The 20321-nt window shown below is 43.7% G+C and overlaps 1 protein-coding gene across 1 annotated transcript; it reads left to right on the top strand.

Moving 5' to 3' along the window:
- The first annotated feature begins 5985 nt into the window (after positions 1-5985).
- ZMPSTE24 (zinc metallopeptidase STE24) lies at positions 5986-20044 on the top strand. The gene is made up of 10 exons (XM_053266940.1): positions 5986-6266; positions 8820-8966; positions 10936-11022; positions 12641-12757; positions 12904-13056; positions 14315-14456; positions 15178-15365; positions 16440-16544; positions 17069-17212; positions 17822-20044. Exons 1-10 carry the CDS (start codon positions 6144-6146, stop codon positions 18044-18046), a joined length of 1431 nt encoding a protein of 476 aa, XP_053122915.1. The 5' UTR covers positions 5986-6143; the 3' UTR covers positions 18047-20044.
- The last annotated feature ends 277 nt before the right edge of the window (positions 20045-20321 follow it).

Raw genomic sequence — 20321 nt, 5'->3', positions numbered from 1 at the left:
TATCCAGCACCTTTCCCCAAATTTCAGTTTCTCAAAACAAAACATCTCATGACCACTGGGCATAAGAGACAACCTTATCAAAGTCTGGAAATCCCTGTTCAGTAGGTCCGCAGGGTTATTTGTGAGGTCAGTTTTGCCTTTCCAGGCCACATAATCAGAGAAGCGTCAATGCATTTCAGGGAATCGTGCGATATGGCAATTTCCCCATGTAACTGTTTATACTGTCAGCGTTCTGTACGAATCTTAGGATTGCCAGACACTAATTGTGCTTCTATCACTCTGTTCTTATTTCTTGTTTAAATGTACACTTTCAGAGTAGCTTTTATGGAACTCCTAGGAAACTTCCCACCCAGTCACATCTCAGGATTTGGTAACTTCAAAAAGGCAACCACATTGCTCAATTTCAGGACACTTTTTCTTTTAGACAGCACATACTGTTCTTCGACGTGGTCTCTGTGCTCTTACACGAATGGGCTTTGCGCATTCGTGTAAAAGCACAGATGACCACTAGAAGAACCCAAGTTACAGGTAAGCAACCTGTCGTTTTGCTTAGTGTAGTCTTCCTGTTTCCAGGATCAGTCTCTTGTTTTAAACCATAGGTTCTAAAGCATAAAGCTTGGTGTTTACTATTAGATATAGGTCTTCATGATGAGCAATGAACCCCATTTTTAATGCTTGGCTTACAAGGCTGGAGAGGTTCCATTGTGCACAGACTGGATCTACAAGAGATTCTAGCAGGCAAAGTGTGCCCCTGTCTGAGGTGTCTTCCACTTTGAAAGGAAACAATTTGGGGCACTCTGTGCTGTCACTACCACTACCCAGATTGCTAACTTGACTTGTTTAAAAAACATCATTCCTAACCAATACAATCACTTAAATTGCCAGACATTTGATGGAGAAGATTCTTGCCTCTCAAGAGCAAGTCAACCCCTCCCCACCATTATCTAATGCGAGGCATCTATATAGCAGAGGAGGGAAAGGAAATGCCACTATTAAGGGCTTGAGAAGGGTGCTCCTGGATAGCAAGCTAATCCCCAAGATTTCTGATAGGTTTTAGATCAGTCTTTGGTAATTTATCAATGTTCTGATTTATTCCTTGCATATTTTTTCCAAACATAACATAATATAGAGAAAAAGAGACATTTCTGAACACCAAAAAATGGTTGTAAGATGTTTAATTGAAAATGTGTGGATAGCAAACAGCCTTGTTAAAGCAGTGAATGTAGATTTGCAATATCTAGTATGCTCCAGTGTTTCTCTTTTTGATCTGACTGCTTCCAGTTTCCAAGACATCTTTTTAATGTCCTTAATAGCTGCCTTTTAAAAATCCTTCTTGCCTTGCCTTGTATTCCTGTCTAAAATAACTTGCCAAAACGATGTGCTCTTCAGTTTCTCACTTGGGTTAAATTACCACTACCTAAAATTATACCCATTTACTTGTAATAAATTTTTATGCTACTGTTTAGGCATGCTGGCATTCTTTTGACCTGTGCACCTTCTCTAGAGGTATTGCTTTTAGGCAACACAACTGCATCGTGGGATATTGGAAGGAAACAGGCTAAAGCAAAGGGAAGAGACTACAAGCATCAGCTACAGTTCAGCAGGCGAAGAAAAATGCTTTGTGTTGGATATGAAATGCATTGGGAATACACGATGGTTTTATTGTCATAATGTATCATCTGAAATCTACCTTTGTATCAAAGATGTTAACTGTAACTTACTACTGCTGGTGCAGGTTTTTCCAGATCAATCTTGTATGCTTACATAAAGGTGGCTTTTCTTCAATGCCTAATTTCTAAAAGAAATATCAAAGGATCAGCTCAGTTCTACTCTCCACTGTCATACTGTGTGGGGGACTCACCGTAACTTCCCCCTTACTTACACTTGTGTTTTGTATGTTTGAAGAGTGAACACTTGCATTGAGAAGAGGTGCTGAATCTGAACTGTGTAACTAATGCTGCTTATGCTCTGTGTGTCTTGACTGTGCCGGTTAGTGTGTGCACATGGTCTGTGAGCCAGACCAGCCACACCAGCTCCCAAGGCACTTTTCACTGAAAAGTTAAACCAATTTCTTATTCAGATCCAAAAACAAGTGGGCAGAAAATACAATTTATAGCAGGCATGGGTATAAGCAGGGCAGTGCAAACAATTGCTTAATTGCAGAAGGCACATTGAAAACGAAGCCTCCCTGCTCTCCGAGGGAGGAGGCAGCAGCTTTGCGTTCTGACTAGTGTGGATGATATCCCAAGTCTGCCCTTGCTTCTTGTTCTTATTTATTTTTATTTTAGGTTGATATCCTACTCTTCCTCTAAGGAGCCCAGAGTAGCTGTATTTCTCCTCACAACAACCCTGTGAGGTAGGCTTGGCTGAGAGACAAGTGACTGGCCCAGAGTCACCGAGTGAGTTTCATGGCTGAATAGAGATTTGAACTTGGGTCTCCCTACTCCTAGTCTGCTAACCGCTACACCATACTGGCTCTCAGTACATATGCAGTTTGTCTCTGTAGCAGAGCACAAAAGGTAGTGTGAGAATACACACTGGAAGGAAGAGGGTGGCTTGGGGAGCAACTAGTATATTATTTATTTGACTTATTTGTATTCCACCGAAAACTTACATCTCTAAAACATTATTTTATTATTTTTAAAATTTAGAATACACACACACAAGCTGTAACTATTATATATAAAGTTCTAAACATTGCTATGTTTAATTAAAAAATTAAAATATCAAGGTGCTCTAGAATCTACCAACCCAAGCACAACTTGTCTTCTAGTTACAGGGGCCACCTAGGTTGTGTTTACTTTAGTTCAAAAACCTTTAGATTGCTTTTGCTTCAGTTGGTGTTGCCTTTCCTACATGTGGTTCTTGCATGAATTAGGTGCCCATCTTCCAACTGTTAGAAGTGATAGGGTTTTTTGTGTATACAGGAAATGTGACTCTTCTGCCCTAACTTTGGGTTTATGTTGTGATATACTGTACTTGAAGCTGATCTGTGTGGACGTGGTCCTAATGCATAACCTGGCTCTATATTTATATACTGCCCTTTGTCCTAAGACACAGCGGGTGGGCCTTGCATACAATTCATTGCTAGCACAGTGAATTGCTACCCCCTTGCCACCACAAGACCTAATAAGTGCATCCTTGGGTTAAACTCCCCCACAAGTATGAACAGTAGCAATAGCAATAGCACTTACATTTATATACCGCTCTATAGCTGAAGCTCTCTAAGCGGTTTACAATGATTTAGCATATTGCCCCCAACATTCTGGGTACTCATTTTACCGACCTCGGAAGGATGGAAGGCTGAGTCAACCTTGAGCCCCTGGTCAGGATTGAACTTGTAACCTTCTGGTTACAGGGCGGCAGTTTTACCACTGCGCCACCAGGGGCTCATAAAATGTAGATAAAATGACATGTTTAAAATGGGTTCTATTGGCCTTGAGTACTTTTAAGACTAAGGTATGTTATGTAGGAAAGGGTTTCAAACACGGGCTGAACATCAAAATTGCCCTCTGTCCTTGTTAAAAACCATTCTATTCCCAATGCTCTGATGTGGATATTGTATCATTCCAGACTTGTAGGTTATCCCAAGGTTAACTGAATTGGATATGCTGCAACTTTTTCAAAGACTAGCCATAAGGAAATTTTGAAGTTGATATTATATGTATCCACTGGCAAGAAAGAGAATATTTCCTACACCACATTTTCTCTCTCTCAAAATCCTTCAATATTATAAGTGTATGAAATTTGCACAATATGTCAGTTACAGAATCAGAATTTCTGGACATCATTTCTGATTCTGTTACCACCATGTTTTTCACATTTCAAATACTGTATAATATTTAAAAGTTTTGTAAAAATATGGCTTATAGTAGAGGTTATCTTGTCAGTGGGTATATATAATATCAACTTCAAAATTTGCTTATGGCTCCAGTCATTGAAAAAGTGATAAAATGCCTGATTGTACTAGCCTTGGAATCACCCTTGTGCCCAAACTTTGGGTTGCACTGTGCTTCTCTTCAAGTAGGAAGTCAGCAGGTCCCCAAAATGGAAGCTTGTCCTCTAAAACAGGGATTCTCAACGTTGGGTCCCCAGATATTATTGGACTTCAATTCCTATAATTCCCAACCAAAGGCCACTGGGGCAGGGGATTATGGGAGTTGGTCCGATAACAGCTGGAGACCCTCCTGCTCTAAAACACCTGCTGGTTGAGCATCACAGCTACGTTACTCTAGGGCAGGCCTGCTCAACTTTGCCCCCCACCCCACTGTTGTTGGACTACAACTCCCATAATCCCCAAACACAGTGACCAATAGCAAGCGATTATGGGGGTTGTAGGCCAACAGCTGTAGGCGGGCCAAAGCTGAACAGGCGTGCTCCAAGGGCTGCATAATTTCAACTCTCCAGCTGTTGTTGGACTACAACTCCCATCATCTGAAGCCACAGTGGCCTACCTTTGGGAATGGTGAGAGTTTTAGTCCCAAAACTGCAGGAGATCTGAAGTTGTGCAGCCCTGCAAATACTTCATGTTTGCATCCATTCCTGCTGAGACCCTGGGGGGCGAGGGGAAGTACCCAACTGGTACTGCAATTTGCCATGCTCTGTCAAAAACCACTCATAGAAGCATAGTGCTATGCCTGAAGGGGAAGATGCACCAAACATAAGAAAACTTCCCCTAAATGCATTGTTTCTCTAAGCATGCCAATAGCCCTTGCACTTTGCAGTGAGTTTTCCACTGCAGATGTTAACCAGATTGCAGAAGAAAAGAAAAGAAAATGGGAAATCTTTGGAAGTGTAATGTCTAATCAAATCCCTCCATCAAGGAACAATATTCTGGTGTCATCCCACCCAGTGGGGTAAGAACTCTTGGAGGTTTGTTTTTTTTAAAAATAGAAAAGAGGTAGCCGGGTTGTTGGTGGGTCTGGAAAGAAAACAAGAAAGGCAAGCATAAACTTAGAGCTGCATGAAGCTGTGGCTTAAACACTACTTTCAAAGCATAAGCCTTTTGGAAATCCAGAGTTCCTCCCTCTACTTAATCTAAGCTACCCTCCAAAACCTAGACGACAAGCAGAGACTTTCAATAGCGAAAGAGGCTCGCTTATCACTTCCCCTATTTTTTTCTCGCCAGCATATCATTAGAACGGTGACTCCAACTCCCATAACTCCTGCTCCAATGCAGGGCATGATGGGAGTTCTAGTCCAACAACCGCTGGAGAGCTCAGATCGGCCACCCTTGTATTAGGGTCTCCAATAGTTAACTGGAAAGTGAGGCTGATTCCTGGAGACTGGAGGGGAAATTATCTCACCCTTGTCTAGTTTCATTTTTGTATTTGAGGGAGATTGAAGAAGGGCAAGAGTATTTTTTTCAAAGCTGTGTAAGGAGGAAGAGAACCTCTAAGTCTGACTTCTTAACTTAAAAAACAATAGTATTTTGATTGCGAACTGCCTTGTTTAAAAAGACATGAAAAGCGGGATAAATTGATTAGGATATATTTAGACTGAGTCTCGACAGGGAATATTCCCCCCCCCCTTTGCTATGTAAGTCGCTTTGTCAACTTTTGCTGAAGATTCAGATGGTGTATAGCCTGTGCCATACTGGTCGGGGGGCGGCTCACAAAATTAGTAAAACAGATAAAACCGTAGAACCGTATAGAGGAAAAACAAAACCCACAGACAGGACACAGTTTTTTTAAAAGGCTGAAGAGTTTAAAGCTTAAAAGTTGCACCGAAATACTCTGATCTAGCTAACGTTGTGTCCCCAGAAGTTATTGGATTTTAACTCCCATAATCCCCAACAAAAGGCGATTGAGGATTATGGGAGTAGACGTCCAATAACATCTGGGGACCCAACGTTGAGAATCCCTGAGCAAACCCACGATGCCATTTTCTAAGCGTGGTCTTTGCTTCCGCCCCATATATTACGGATTGGAAGGTCCTCACATTAGCCATCGAGAGCCGGAAATGCCTGCCTAGAGTCGCCCAAACCTGGTGCACGGGGGGCGGGGCCGGTGCTCTGTCGGAAGCGCTTGAAGCGGAAGTGGGGCTGGGCGCGGGTGTCATCGCAGGCGGAAGCCGGTTGAGAGGCAGGCGTGTTGGCGAGTGAGGGCTGCGGAAGGCCGGCCGGCGGCAGAAGGAGGCCCAGCATGGCGGTGCCGCTGCTGGGCGCGCTCTGGGCCGAGGCCCCGCTGGAGTCGCGGATCTTCTGCTCGGTGCTGCTCTTTTCCTGGGCCGTTTATCTGTGGGAGGCGCTGCTCGCCTGGAGGCAGGTCAGTCCCCCGAGCCGAGCCGGGACCCCCCGGAGCGGCCCCGAAGCAGCCGCGGGAGCGGTTGCGATCGCGCTTCTTCTGCTGACTTCCTGCTCCCCGTCAGACCCGGCGGGCTCCTCCTTTCGCTCTTACCCTCAGCCCGCTCTCTCCCTCCCCCGCCCCCTTCCAGCCCTACCCCAAGCTCGCATCCTGGTCAGGATGAGGATCTGTTGGCCGCCGCATAATAACAGTTAGTTCTTCAGGCGGCTCAGAAACAAACAAAAAGCCCGAAACAATGGAATAAAGCCTACAATTAAAAGCATGTTTAAAAACAAAAGTCTACAGTAAAAATTTAAAAATAATAATGTAAACCTGGGTGAACAAGAAGCTCTTTGTGTTAATTATTAATAGAATAGAATTAATAGAATTAATATTAATCCTAGTATTGATATTATTATTGCTAAACTTAATAGTGATCATATATTGATGTTGTACCCCAACAAAGAGAGGTTCTTTTCTGGGTCAGTAGCCAAACACTTCACCAGCCGAGAAGGATGTAAAAGGCTTTATTTTGCTCTATAGTAACAAAGGTCTTGGCAGCTGTTGCTCAAACCCAAGACCCTGATCATTTAAGCATGACATATTTATAGCCTAGGAGATGATACATAGGTACTGCCCCTTTCCTTTGTCTGGACTTTCAGTAAATTTCCAGCTAACTTCTGCACATGTACTTTAAAGTGAGTGCCTCATCACCTTCTTATCTAGTCTCTCCTGGCCCTCCTTGGCACAGAAAAGCAACTCCTTATAAGGAATCCCCTAGGCCCCCCTTACACAGACAGAATATATGAAAGGTAACATGGCTTTGGTCTGGTTCAGGCCTACACCATTGACAATCCTAACATTAATTAATCTTAACAGTGATCACATTGTCACCGAAAAGAGGATGTCTTTTTCAGTGGTGGAATTTCCCAGCTCGGTATTCATCTGACGCTCACACCGTAGTGCACCTAAGTAATTTTGTTCACTGGACCTAAAGGCCAGTATAAGTTGCACCCCCCACCCCAGTTTAAAGCAACATTGGCTTGGGAGAAGGGTGATGCTGGTTGTGGTGGCAGCCAGGAAAATAAACCTGGAACTAGGACATGCAGCACATGTATAGGACTTCCCCCATCACACACTTTAAAAAATGGTTTGAATTTTTGGCTATAAAGACAGAAATAATCTCCAGACTTGACTTCCGCAATGTACTCTATGTGGGGCTGCCTTTGTACATAGTCCGGAAAGTGCAGTTGGTACAGAATGAGGCAGCCAGCTTGGTCTCTGGGTAATCTCTGAGACACCATATTATTCCTATACTAATAGAGCTACACTGGCTACCAATAAGTTTCCGGGCAAAGTACAAGGTGCTGGTTATAACTGATAAAGCCTTAAACAGCTTAGGCCCTGGGTATTTAAGAGAACATCTTCTTCGCCATGAGCTCCACCACCCATTGAGATAATCTTGGGAGAGATTCGCCTGCAGTTGTTTCCAGCTCATCTGGTTGGCTACTCAGGGACAGGCTTTCTTTGAGGCTTTGGAATGCGCTCCCTGCTGAAATAAGAGCCTCCCCATCTCTGATAACTTTTAAGAAGGCAGTTAGGACACTCATTCACTCAGGCTTTTAATTGGATGTACAGCTTTTAGCGGGTTAAATTTTAAATTATTTCAATGTTTTAATTTTGTTTTAGTTTGTACTGTTTTATTGTAAACCACCCAGATACATATGTTTTGGGCGGTATATAAATATGTTTAAATAAATAAATACAAATTATAACAACCCCTGCCCCTCCCCACTAGATTGTCATCCTACCTTCACTCTGTCCCCCACCCTACCAAACCAAAGGGGGCGGGGAGAAAAGATGGAAATGAAGTTTACTGCTGCCGTTGGGGGAGATGTGGTGAGGAGACATTGAGCATTCAGTAGGTTTCGCCAGATATTGGGAAACTTCTCTTGGCTGTCTCTCTTGACAAAAAGGCACTCTTTCCTCTGCTGACTGATCTGGAATATCCGCAACTCATAATTTGTTTTCGGGCATAGCAGCTGTCTTTGGGAAGGGGCTCCAGGTAGGGTGGAGGATAGATGCTCCCTCTAAGAGGGATTCCCAGATGCTCTCTCTAAGAGGGATTCCCAGCTGCAATAGCCTTTGCTTGGGAATTTTGGGAGTCGTAGTCAACAACATCTGGGAATCCCTGTAAGAGGGAACACTGGATGGACTCCTGGCAACACTGAGCTAGAGGGACCAATGGTCTGAACTCGTATATAGCAGCTTCCAGTTCTGTAGTATATTCCTTTTGGCTGCTAAGGTAGCTCTCAGCAGTCTGTCCCATTGGTTGATGTCATCTCTTAAAGTCTGGACATGATCTTAATATAATATGTGTGATTCTATAGGTGTGGGGCACCATATTGATTTCCATCTATGCAATTGAATCGAACAATCCTCAGATTGACCGGGCGGATTTCCAGTGACAGTCCAGAACACTTTTTGCCTTTCAGAATGCAAGCTTCATTTACTGCTATCTTTAAACTATTTCAGAGGACTGTGTACAAGACGACAACCCATGTCCCATTAGAATTAGGGCCAATCATGGACTCGGAAACATTTGAAAAATCTCGCCTTTATCAATTGGATAAAAGTGCTTTCAGCTTTTGGTCGGGGCTATATTCGGAGATAGAGGGCACGGTATGTATCCCTTCTTTTCCTAGGTTTGGTATATTTTCTTAATGACTTGGAATGTAAAATATAGATTGTGGACAGCAGAAAATGTGTGGCATCAGGTCTAATCCTGGGAGTGAGCAGAAGAATCCTAGTTTTTCAATGATCTGGAACAACAGGATGGTGATAGACACGTTGCTAGAAAGGTTTCTTGGTAGTTCTTGCTTACTGCTTGTAATGATCTTGCTGATTATTTTATGATACAAATACGACAAATATTTATATACAGCTTTTCAACAAAAGTCCCCAAAGTGGAAACATGAATGAATGAATGAATGAATAAAAGAAATGGTTCCCTGTCCCCAAATGGCTCACAATCTTAAAAAAAACCCACATAAGATAGACACCAGCAACAGCCCCTGGAGGGATGCTGTGCTGGGGATGGATAGGGCCAGTTGCTCTCCCCCTGCTAAATAAAGAGAATCACCACTTTAAAAATGTGCCTCTTTGCTCAGTTAGCCGGGGTGCTATGATGGCATAAGGAAGCAGTTTGCCCTTGCCTTGTGACCTGGTATGGAAGTAACATTAAACCATGGTTTTGATGTTACATGTGTGAGATTATGGCTGTGTGCTCCCTTCTCACTTTCTGACCCATCTTTTTGCAGCAAATGATAGTTTCCCAATCCACCAGAACCAGGAGACTATGGCTTGCGCTTGTCCCCCAGTTTGGTGTGGCATGAGCAGATCTCAAGCTCACTTGCTCCATTCTCCTCTTGTGCACTCCAATTCCCTCCCTTTTGCCACAGGCCATAATTTGTGACTACATCCAAACCAACAAACTGTGGTTTGTGGTTGCTTCCCAGTCCAGAATTGCAAGTTGTGGTTTGATTATGGTTTGTGATTCTGATCTAGTGGGCAAGCCATAGTTTGTTGGTTCCAGCTGTGGTTTATCTCACTCTCTTGAGCTGTTTGGACTTCTTGAACAAAAATACTCCTTGCGTTGGACAGGTGCTGTGATGGGGAGGTGTATTGTTCATTCAAGTTTATTTTCTGTGTCAGGAAATACTGTGTATCGTGTGGCTATATGTTTTGGTTGGAAAAGGAAAGTGTTTGTTTATTTAGCACATTTATATACCACCCAAAACTCATGTCTCAGGGCAGTAAACTCACGTCTCAAAACCACTGAATTTGAGATATGATCTGTAACAGAATATTGACTCTGCAGCTGTTTGTTTGTATTTAGTATAAGTGAATCTAATGATAATGTAAATATATACTTACAATTAGGAGTGTGCATGGACTGTTTAGTGTGATTTGGTCCAAATTGGGCTTGAATTTTGATCCCATAATTCCCATGTCAAATCGAACCGGTTTGGTCGAACCGATTGACTGGGCCAGCTCGAAGTGGACCAGCTCAATGGACCACCTCGAAGCAGTTCGTAATCGAACCGTTCAAACTAGCCCGGCTCATGGCGGTCCACTTCACAAGTGAACTGATTTTGCACACCCCGAAAGGTAAAGTGTGCTGTTGAGTTGGAGTCAACTCCTGGCGACCACAGAGCTGTTTAGTTGTCTTTGGAGGGGTTTACCATTGCCATCTCCTGCGCAGTATGAAATGATGCCTTTCAGCATCTTTCCTATGTCACTGCTGCCCGATATAGGTGTTTCCCATAGTCTGGGAAATATACCAGCCCCTACTTACAGTTAAAAAACAGAAGATGTTTTGGTTAGCAGATGCTATGGTTTACTCTTGCTAAAATGCATTCTTATTTGCCGTGTTTCTTAAATGTGAGGTTTGTTCTTATTTCTGACAGGGTTTGCAAATTGGGTCTGCTAGTTGCCTAGTGAAATCTGATATTAAAAAAGGGTTTCAAAAGTGCTTTGTGACAATGCAAAGATGGAGGATAGGGGAAAGTGCCAATCTGTTGCTCTTTCTGAGATTTTTAAAAAGTTTGTGCTGGCATTTTCTGTATTGTTGTGTGTGTTTGCTTAATAGGTGATTCTTTTGTGTGGAGGAATTCCTTTCCTTTGGTCCCTATCGGGAGAGATTTCTAGTCGTGCTGGTTTTGGGCCAGAATATGAGGTAGGTGTATTTGTTTAACTGTCCATTTGAATGCTAAGCAACCTGTTGTTGTTAAAATGTCGAGTATTCCTCAGTCAGAAGTAGGCTTGTATGGCCAGGGTTGTGGGGGGCTCATGTTCCTGGGACATCAGCAGAACCATGTTTTAACCATGGTTTAACCCCACCATGCGGCGTCTGAACCAGCCCAGTGTGGCAAAGATTGGAAAGATCCCAGATCTCTTGGTACAAGGACAACTGAATAATTTTTAGAAAAACTATTGCCCCTAGGAATTAGGATTTCTTTATTTCAGTGATGTGCAGAATGCCACCTTACAAAGGAGGTACAGGGCTGGATCCAAAGGAAGGAAAAGAACCGCTCGCACTGTTCCACAAGCACTTGTACAAGATTTTGCTTGACTGCAAGAATAGATGGGTTCTGTGGCTCATGCTTCTGCCTGTCTGTGCAAATGGAACATAACCCTATACAGGTTTATGTAGAAGGAAGTCCCACTGAATCTAATGAGACCTACTCCCAATTAACTGTGTTACTTTCCTCATGCAACTTTCTGGCACAAGGCGTAAAACAGCCACAGCACGTAAAACCCAATGACACCTTTAAAGAAAAAGAAAAAATGGAGTTGTAATATGACAGCCCCTGTCTGAAATCTCTCGCCCCTTTGTCTCCATTGGCATCAGTTAGCAGCATTGTGTATGACTGTGTGCGCTTGTAGGAGCTGAATCAGATCCAATTGGTTGGTGATTTTTTAAAGGTGTTTTATTCCAGGTGTATTGGGGCAAAGTAATATTTTCTATTATAAGAGGTGGGGCGACGATCAGTTTCTAGAGTCGTTGCTGTTGATAAGATGAGGTTAGAGCTGATGTGTCCTCTTAGGGTCAAGCTAATGGTGTGTTTGTGTGTGTGTGTACTGGTTCGGCGCTGTGGGGAGGGGAGCGGGATCTTTTAAAAAGAGGAGGGCAGGTCCTTCCCTTTCTACCTGCTCTCCATCGGTGTTCTCTCTAATTTGTTTCATCTGTGTGCAGAATGAGTTTTGTCCTGGGCGGCAGTATCAAGGCAGTGTGTGCACACAGAGTGGGACCTTCCTGATTCAACCTGAGCGGGATCTAAAATTAACTGAGCAGACATAAAAAAAACATGTGAGTGTGCACTTACATGCACACCTTAGAGGGAACACCGCATTTAGCTTCCTGCTGCAGTGGCACTTGTCCCAAGAACCTGTGCATGGCGCCGGGACACACATGGCGTCTGTGCATGCACAGATGGCATTTGCGTGGTCAGCAACACCATGCAGACCATGCAAATGGTGCCTGTGCATGCACGGACACCATGTGTGTCCCGCCGCCATGCACAGGTTCTTGGGACCAGCACCTGCAGCTCCTCTTTTTTGAAAGATCCTGCTCCCCACAGTGCCAAATCAGTGCACAAACCTTGGTTTATGCAGATCCCGTGTGTGTGTAGTCAGTTTTCCTCCAACATTATGTTGTTTTGCTATGATTTAACAACTGTGAAATCTGCCCCTGGAAAAACCGTGCCCTCTCAAAGTGCAGTAGAATTGAGCTTGTCTACAAAAGGATGCAAGCATTTCCTGTTTGTCTCACTTTTTCCTCCCCATGTGCTTAGATTGTACAATCACTGGTTTTCCTGCTGCTTGCTACGCTCTTCAGCGCGGTCACTGGTCTGCCGTGGAGCCTCTACAATACTTTTGTCATCGAGGAAAAACATGGCTTCAATCAGCAGGTATGGTCTTTCTGTTGCTGCCGAACAAAGAGTAAAGTCTTCCATTCGGCCGCCTTCATGCCTGTAAAGGGCTGTCTTGACAGTTACTGTGGAAGCAAACAGAGCTGGCTTCAAAACACCTAACCTTGATGTCTTTTCTGTTACAGACTCTGGGGTTTTTCTTTAAAGATGCTCTCAAGAAGTTCATTGTGACTCAGTGTATCCTTTTGCCAGTAACATCACTCCTGCTCTACATTATTAAAATCGGTGGGGACTATTTCTTCATTTATGCCTGGCTTTTCACACTGGTCGTTTCTTTGGTGAGTATGTGATAACCCCCCTGTTCGTTGTGTCCAGAATTGATCCATTTGTACCTCTACTTCAGTGATCTTCACTGTTTTTTTGAGTGGGGGCCACTTTGGCAATCAACTTTCAAGGTGAGAGCCGTTTCTCACCGTGCTGACCTCTGCTGCGTGGTCCTGCATTTTTTTTCTCAGAGCTGGGGGGTGGGTGGGGTGCCTTTAAAAGAGATGGAGCCCTCTCTTAAGAGCTCTAGGAGGAACACCCTGGAAGGCCTACGCTTCCCGGCACTCTGTGCATGCCTTCCAAGATGGTGCAGGGGCTGATAAAAACATTTCCTCTAACAGGGATTCCCAGATGATGTTACTACAACTCCCAGAATCCTCAGCTCTAATGGCTTTTGCTTGGGGATTATGGGGGTTGTAGTCAACAACATCTGGGAATCCCTGTTAGAGGGAACACTGCTCAAGAGTGGCTCCTTTTCCCTTAAATGAGCCCCCCACCCCTGAGCAAAGCTCAGCACTGTATGGTGGGACAAGTCACCTCTACATAGTGCCAGGCAACTGTGCAGAGTATACAGCTTCAGCTGAAGTTTTGCACAGGCCCAATAAACTTAAAGTGTGTGTGTGGGGGGGGCACCACCCTCCTCTGACTTAGTAATTAAAATTGCTTCTCTAATGAAGTAGGATCTCCTTGTTCCTTTGATTGATCAAGTCTTTAGGAAGGTGGAACATTTTTTGCTACTCAAGAACGCCACCAGTAAGTCAGTGCCACCACCTCCAGCCCCAAAGCTGAGCAGAAATGCTATGTAGAAGACCTAGAATTCATTTTCCATACAGAAATACTGCTCTCATGTTCCTATGATTACATTTGATTATGGATTAACTGGCCTTAGCATTAAGGTCATCTGAGGAGGTCCATCTCCGGTTACTACCGGTACGTCTGGTGGCGACACAGAGGTGGGCCTTCTCTGTAGTTGCTCCTGAGCTGTGGAATGCACTCCTGGCAGAAATCCGTAGCATGAGTTCATTGTTGGCCTTCAGGAAAGCCCTTAAAACCTATCTGTTTGGCCTGGCCTTCCAGGGTTTTTTAACTGTTGTAAATTTTTTCATTGTTAATGGTTTTATTCTGTTTTTAAATTGTTTGTAATGATTGTTTTTAAAGGACAGATTCTGAGGTTTTATTTTTGTGGCTGTGCACTGCCCAGAGCCATTTGGATGGGGCGGTATAGAAATGTAAATCAATAAATATATGTTTTAACACTTATGCTCCTTGTAGGTTCTTGTCACAATCTATGCAGACTACATTGCTCCTTTGTTTGATAAATTCATTCCGCTTCCTGAAGGAGAGCTCAAACAGCAAATTGAGACCATGGCAAAGAATATAGACTTTCCTTTGACCAAAGTTTATGTTGTGGAAGGTGAGAATTTAAAAGCAAAATGTGCAACCTTAATCGAGTAGATCTGATCTGTTGAACATGGATAGACCTGAAGTCTTAACATAGGGAGCTGTCTTATACCAAGTCAAACCTTATACTGCTGCCAGTCTGTGTAGACAATACTGAGCTAGATGGACCAATGGTCAGACTTGGTATAAGGCAGCTTCCTATGTTCCTATTCTCTGTTTACAGGGTCCTTGAATGTGACATGCTTGAAAAAACTAACAAAGCAAACAATAGCAGCAATTCCAGAAAATCTGAAACTGGACATCTTGGTGCTCATTGCTTTAATTGTGGCTAGTGCTGAAGATCATTACGTGCATTGAAGCCCATTGATTTCACTGGGCTTCGGTGTGGTGAACAGTGTGGAACTTGGGCCTTTTCCACACATGCTTTTTCATAGTGCTATACAGAAATTCATCTTTTTCCTATTAAGCATGTGGAAAGATAACTTTCTTTCTTCCCTCTTGGACATCCCAAACAGCATTTGAACAGCACCACAAAATTAAATATCCCTGTTGATGTAGAACTGCTGCTGGAAAGCCGTTTCTTTGAAGGCTGATAACAGTATCTGTCAGCTACTGATAAGATACCTTATACCTAATGATTGCCCACTAAAAGAACTAATACATTATATTGTTTAGATTCAAGGGGCATGTCTGATTGCATCTCTAATGTGACTGATTTCCCCTTTCCTCCTCAGGTTCCAAACGGTCTTCTCATAGTAATGCTTATTTCTATGGCTTCTTCAAAAATAAGCGTATCGTGCTGTTTGACACTCTCCTGGAGGATTACTCTGCACTTAATAAAGAGCACCCCGAGGATTCCGGGGCAGAGACTGCAGTGGCTGGAGGAGATGGGGAGGATCCAGACACCAAGGCAAAAGCCAAAGTGAGCATCTGCAGTTGGATCCTGGTTTGGTGGGATTGCTTCCATTGCAGTTTTCTGGTCAAACCTCACTGGAAGCTGGTTCAACAAGCCAGGGAGCTTTGCATCTAGCTGAGCATGCAAGAGGAGGGCAGAACCTGTTTGGGACCAAAGCTGCCAATGTTAAACATTCCATTATTTCTGCTACCTGTACCTAAACTGCACAACTTTTGCCCTCCAGATATTTTTGGACTACATCTCCCATCATCCCCAGCCACAGGGCCCTCGTTATTCATGGGGGTTCTATTCCTGCATATTTCTGTGGCTAACAAAATCGCAAATAAAGAGGCCTTAACACTATGGGGATCGGGGTGCAGTTAGGTTCCTAAGCACACAGAAGTGTGCTGAAAATCACAGGAAAAAGCAGGGGGGAGCAGAAATAAGCACAGGATCTTGCTCTCCAGCAGTGCCCCCCAAACTTCAAAATCCTTCAGTTCTTGGTTCTTTTTTTTAGGGTCCAGTCCCCCACCCCCCACAAGAAAAAAGCCACAAAATGACTCAGCACTACAAAATGGTGGCAGGAAATAACATCAGAAGTCATTTCCGGCCACTCAAGGACCACAGCTAGCCAAAAATAACCCTATTTTTGCCCTACAAATAAAGAAACGGTCCCCATGATCCAACCGCAGATATGTGAAACTGCGGGTGCCAGGACAGTGGATAATGAGGGCCAGTTGTACTTGGGTGTGATGGGAGTTGTAGTCCACCATCTGCAGGAGGGCCAGAGTTGTGCAGTCCTATGCTACAGTCATGAGCTTGGAGAAGGCTGTCAGAGTGCATAAATCATGCGGAGTGGGGCGGGGACGGTGCAAAGAAGGCCTCGCTCCTTTACCTTTCAGCTAGACACTAGTTACTGTTTTTTGAAGGCTACAAGGGGGCCACAATTTGGCCAAAAATTTAGGGGAGTCAAGGGGGTGGGCTAGAGGGTTTCATTAAAGGTCTTCTGCCCCCCCCACCCACAGCACTAATTTAAGCACTGAATTGTCCTTGCTTATATTGTGAGAATTCCTGTATGATCTCTACCCACCCCAACTGTAGAACAAGAAGCAAGGTTGCAAAAATGAAGAAGTCTTGGCTGTGCTGGGCCATGAGCTGGGACACTGGAAACTTGGCCACACCATCAAAAATATTGTAATCAGCCAGGTAAGCAGAAAATGTTGGGGAGACCCCTGTTGTCTGCGCCTTTTGTCTTAACTGCTGTCTTCTAAAATGAGAGCGTTTCAGCTGGGCTGCCTAAATAAAATCTAGATAGAGCTGGCATTGTGGCTGTGGCACTGACAATGCCAAGTTAAGTGGAGCCCAAATTTCCCTGAGTGAGTTCAGAAAAACTTCCACATTTCTAAAATATCTTGCATTTTGCTCCAATCCAAAGTTTAAGCATGCTTCAGTGGAGTTTCACTAGAGTGGGCTTCCCTGTGCACATCTCTGCACGTTTGAACCTTTATACACAGAAGTAGCATCCTCCATAAAAATGAATTTGAATGCTCCAGATGTACCATGAAGGTCCCTTGTGCTCAGGGATCTACTAGACTAGGGCATTTTTGCAAAACAGAGGGGTGGTTTAATCGATTGATTTAAAACATTCATATCCAGTTTTTCTGCTGTTGTACTGAAGTCAGTGAACAAATAATCAGTGCAATGTATGTTTCTTTTGCCTCCCATCCTAGATGAATTCCTTCTTATGTTTCTTCTTGTTTGCTGTGCTGATTGGTCGAAAGGAGCTTTTTGCTGCTTTTGGATTCTATGATACCCAGCCTACCCTGATAGGCCTGTTGATCATCTTTCAGTTTATTTTCTCACCTTACAACGAGGTAAAGTAGTGCTTCGGATTTCACCTTAAGCTACCTCTGCTTAAATGCCTGTGACTTCTTCGCTGCCATATAACACCAACGTCTACCTGCACTTGTAATCAGTGTTCCAATTTGGAAAACCTTTGTTCCTAAAGTAGAGCTCCAAAGTTGGCCAATTTCTATACATTAGTTCAGTGGTTCCTGACCAGGGTTCCTCCAGATGTTGCTGAACTACAACTCGCATCATCTCCAGCCACAATATATTGTAGCTGGGAATGATGGGAGTTGTAGTCAAGCAACATCTGGAGGAATCCTGGTTTGGAACCACTGCATTAGTCTTTGGGGAGGGGGAATGAATCTCTAATCTGGGGGAGGCAATCTTGGTTCTCCAGCTGCTTTTGAACTACAATTCCCAGCATCCACAGCCACAATATTGCTGGGGATGCTGGGAATTGTAGTTCAACAACAGCTGGAAAGCCAAGGTTACCTACTCCTGCTCTAATCTCTCCTTAATCTTTAGCAAGCAGGTGGGGGCCAGGGGTACTGATGAGACCATTTTAGTGACTTGAAGGACTCCGAATCATTTTGGGGAGACATCCTGCAACTTTCCTGTCTTTGTTTCCTCTACAGGTTCTCTCTTTCTGTTTAACTGTGCTAAGTAGGCGATTTGAATTTCAAGCTGATGCATTTGCCAAGGATCTCGGCAAAGCTAAAGACTTGTACTCGGCGCTGATCAAGCTAAACAAGGATAACCTGGGATTTCCTGTTTCAGACTGGCTGTTTTCCATGTGGCATTATTCTCACCCTCCACTGTTAGAAAGACTTCAAGCCTTGAAGGAATCCAAGCAAGATTGACAGAAATAACTGCTGGCTCAGAGAAGGAGCCTCCATCCCCAAATCAAGTTCCCATTTTTGTTCTTGTTTTTTTAAAAAAACAAAGCGTATATATCCATTCCATTCCCAGCACACCATTCTGCATAGCGACATGTGCTATTCACCCTATTTGAAACTAGCTCCCGAAACCCTGTATTCAATTAACTGAAGTGAATTTTAAAGAGAAATGCCTTGTGGGGACTGAGTTGGGAAGGAATGTAATGTTTAAAAAAAAGTTTATCTTAAATCAAAAAAGCCGTTCTTGAGGGGAGAGCAATTTGTCACAACCTGAGGTGTCCACGCTTGAATTTGTGAAAGCTTTTGGAGTGACTTTTGTACCTTTTAAGCACGTTGTCTGGATGTTCTATGCGGTAAAGTTCTAGCTTTCCTACCTCATCCATGGCAGGGGGAGATGGTCAGAATGTGGTAAACCCTCCCTCTTCTGATCATTGGGATTCAAGCATTTAAAACCAAACACTGTTTGGATGGAAAGTCTGAGCTCTTCTCCCTTAGGTCCAAGTTCATACCTGCAACGAATGAAAAGGCTACTTTTTACAGAGATAATAAAGTCATCTCTTTCCCTGAGTGGGGAACAGAGAATAAATTCCAGATGATAAAATGCCTTGCTTGTGTGTGTTGCATATACAGTGTGAATGGTGGGTTTGGAACTTGTCCTCAAGAATTCTTTCCCCAGCAAGTTTGGGGGGCAGCAGTTAAGAACATAAGAAAAGTAGGAGGGCCTTATCTGTGGCCGCCCCCTTTGGAACACACGTCCTGTCCCACTCCCCGATTCGTGCATCCCGCTCCTTAGTGGCTTTTAAGTCCCTTCTTAAGACCTACTTTTTTCACCAGGCTTTTGCCCTTTAATTTTTTTTTTTTTAAATTATTGCTATTTTTCACCACCTAGAGCCTTTGGAGGAGAAATTTTAAATAAATAAAAGTCCTGCTAGATCAGGCCAAGGCCCATCCCGTCCAGCAACCTGTCTCATGCAGGTCTCGCCTGCCTTCTTTCTAAACGAAAAAGGCTCTTCTCCTTATTCAAATTTGTAGACTTCCCCAAACTTCCATCTGTTGTAATGTAGACTAATCTTCCCTTGTTAAAGAAAAAAGGATGGCCTTTGCCAAAGGCAGAGTTGGATTTCTTAGACATTTTTAAGTATATTCCTTTTCAGCCAGATCAGCTTTTAGTGCGGGTAGTATATACAAAAGTGTTTTTCTGGCTACCAGTTGGATATTTAAGTTGTATGCATATAGGAATTTGCAAATCATTCAGGAGACATATACAGCCCAGACAGAGCAATTAAGATTCACTGGAATTAATGGGATTATTCATGAGCATAATCGCACCTTTTTGTATAAGTCCATCAAATCTGGGATAGTAATCAAACATATTTCCAAAACTGATGTCTTCAAGAGCAATGAGACGTGTAAACAGGTAAAGATCAAGTAAGATCTTAGAGATGTACATGCACAGCACCATGCCTTCTAGTTATTACGCCGTATCATAATGACTTGTTCATGATCATGGCCTAGACATAGGTATGGCCAACCTGTGGCTCTTCATCCTCACCATTGCTGTGTTTGCAGCACGGCCAGGAGTGGATCTTCCCTGCCTTAAAGCCAGGGAGAGCCTCTCCTGGCTGCACTACGAATGCAGCGATGGCCATTTAAGTCCTAAATGGGGCTGCACGGCCCCCTTCGGGAGCTAAACCAGCCTCCCTGCATCTGATGTCAGATGTGGGGTGGGGGGTGTCGGGGCCACGGCTTGGGTTCTTTGAACCTGGTCGCCCAATGGTGGTGACCATTGCTCCAGTCTCAAAGGCAAGATGCCTCTGAGTACCTGTTTCAGGGGAATAACAACAGGAGAGATAATTGTTATTGTTATTCTAGACCATTGATATAGCATCTTCCGTTACAGACTAAATGGATGTATGTGTTTTGCTTTTTTCCTCCACATAAATCCTCAGATCTTTATATGCAGCACAGTTTGTGTTTTTGTAATTTCTGGCACCTTTTTTTGAGGCTCCTCTGTTTCTACATTTTGTAGGCTTCCAGCGGCATCTGGTGGGCCACTGTGTAAAACAGGACTAGATGGGCCTTGGGCCTGATCCAGCAGGGCTGGACTAGATGGGCCTTGGGCCTGATCCAGCAGGGCTGTTCTTATTCCACATATTTAGATGTCTCTTTCCCCTTCCACTGCCCTCACCCTTTATAATGGCTAGAAATTGGAATTATATTGCTAACACATTTGTTAGAA

This window comes from Hemicordylus capensis, chromosome 7 (assembly GCF_027244095.1).
Source record: "Hemicordylus capensis ecotype Gifberg chromosome 7, rHemCap1.1.pri, whole genome shotgun sequence".
NCBI classification, from domain to species: Eukaryota; Metazoa; Chordata; class Lepidosauria; order Squamata; family Cordylidae; genus Hemicordylus; species Hemicordylus capensis.
This window is presented reverse-complemented; position numbering and strand designations above follow the sequence as displayed.

What these genes read in the sequence shown, in the direction of transcription:
- ZMPSTE24 (XM_053266940.1), top strand. Translation starts at nt 6,144, where the DNA reads ATGGCGGTGCCGCTGCTGGGCGCGCTCTGGGCCGAGGCCCCGCTGGAG. An exon ending in ACACCAAGGCAAAAGCCAAA is followed by an intron (nt 15,366 to 16,439) that starts GTGAGCATCTGC and finishes CCCCAACTGTAG; the next exon opens with AACAAGAAGCAAGGTTGCAA. An exon ending in AAAATATTGTAATCAGCCAG is followed by an intron (nt 16,545 to 17,068) that starts GTAAGCAGAAAA and finishes CTCCCATCCTAG; the next exon opens with ATGAATTCCTTCTTATGTTT.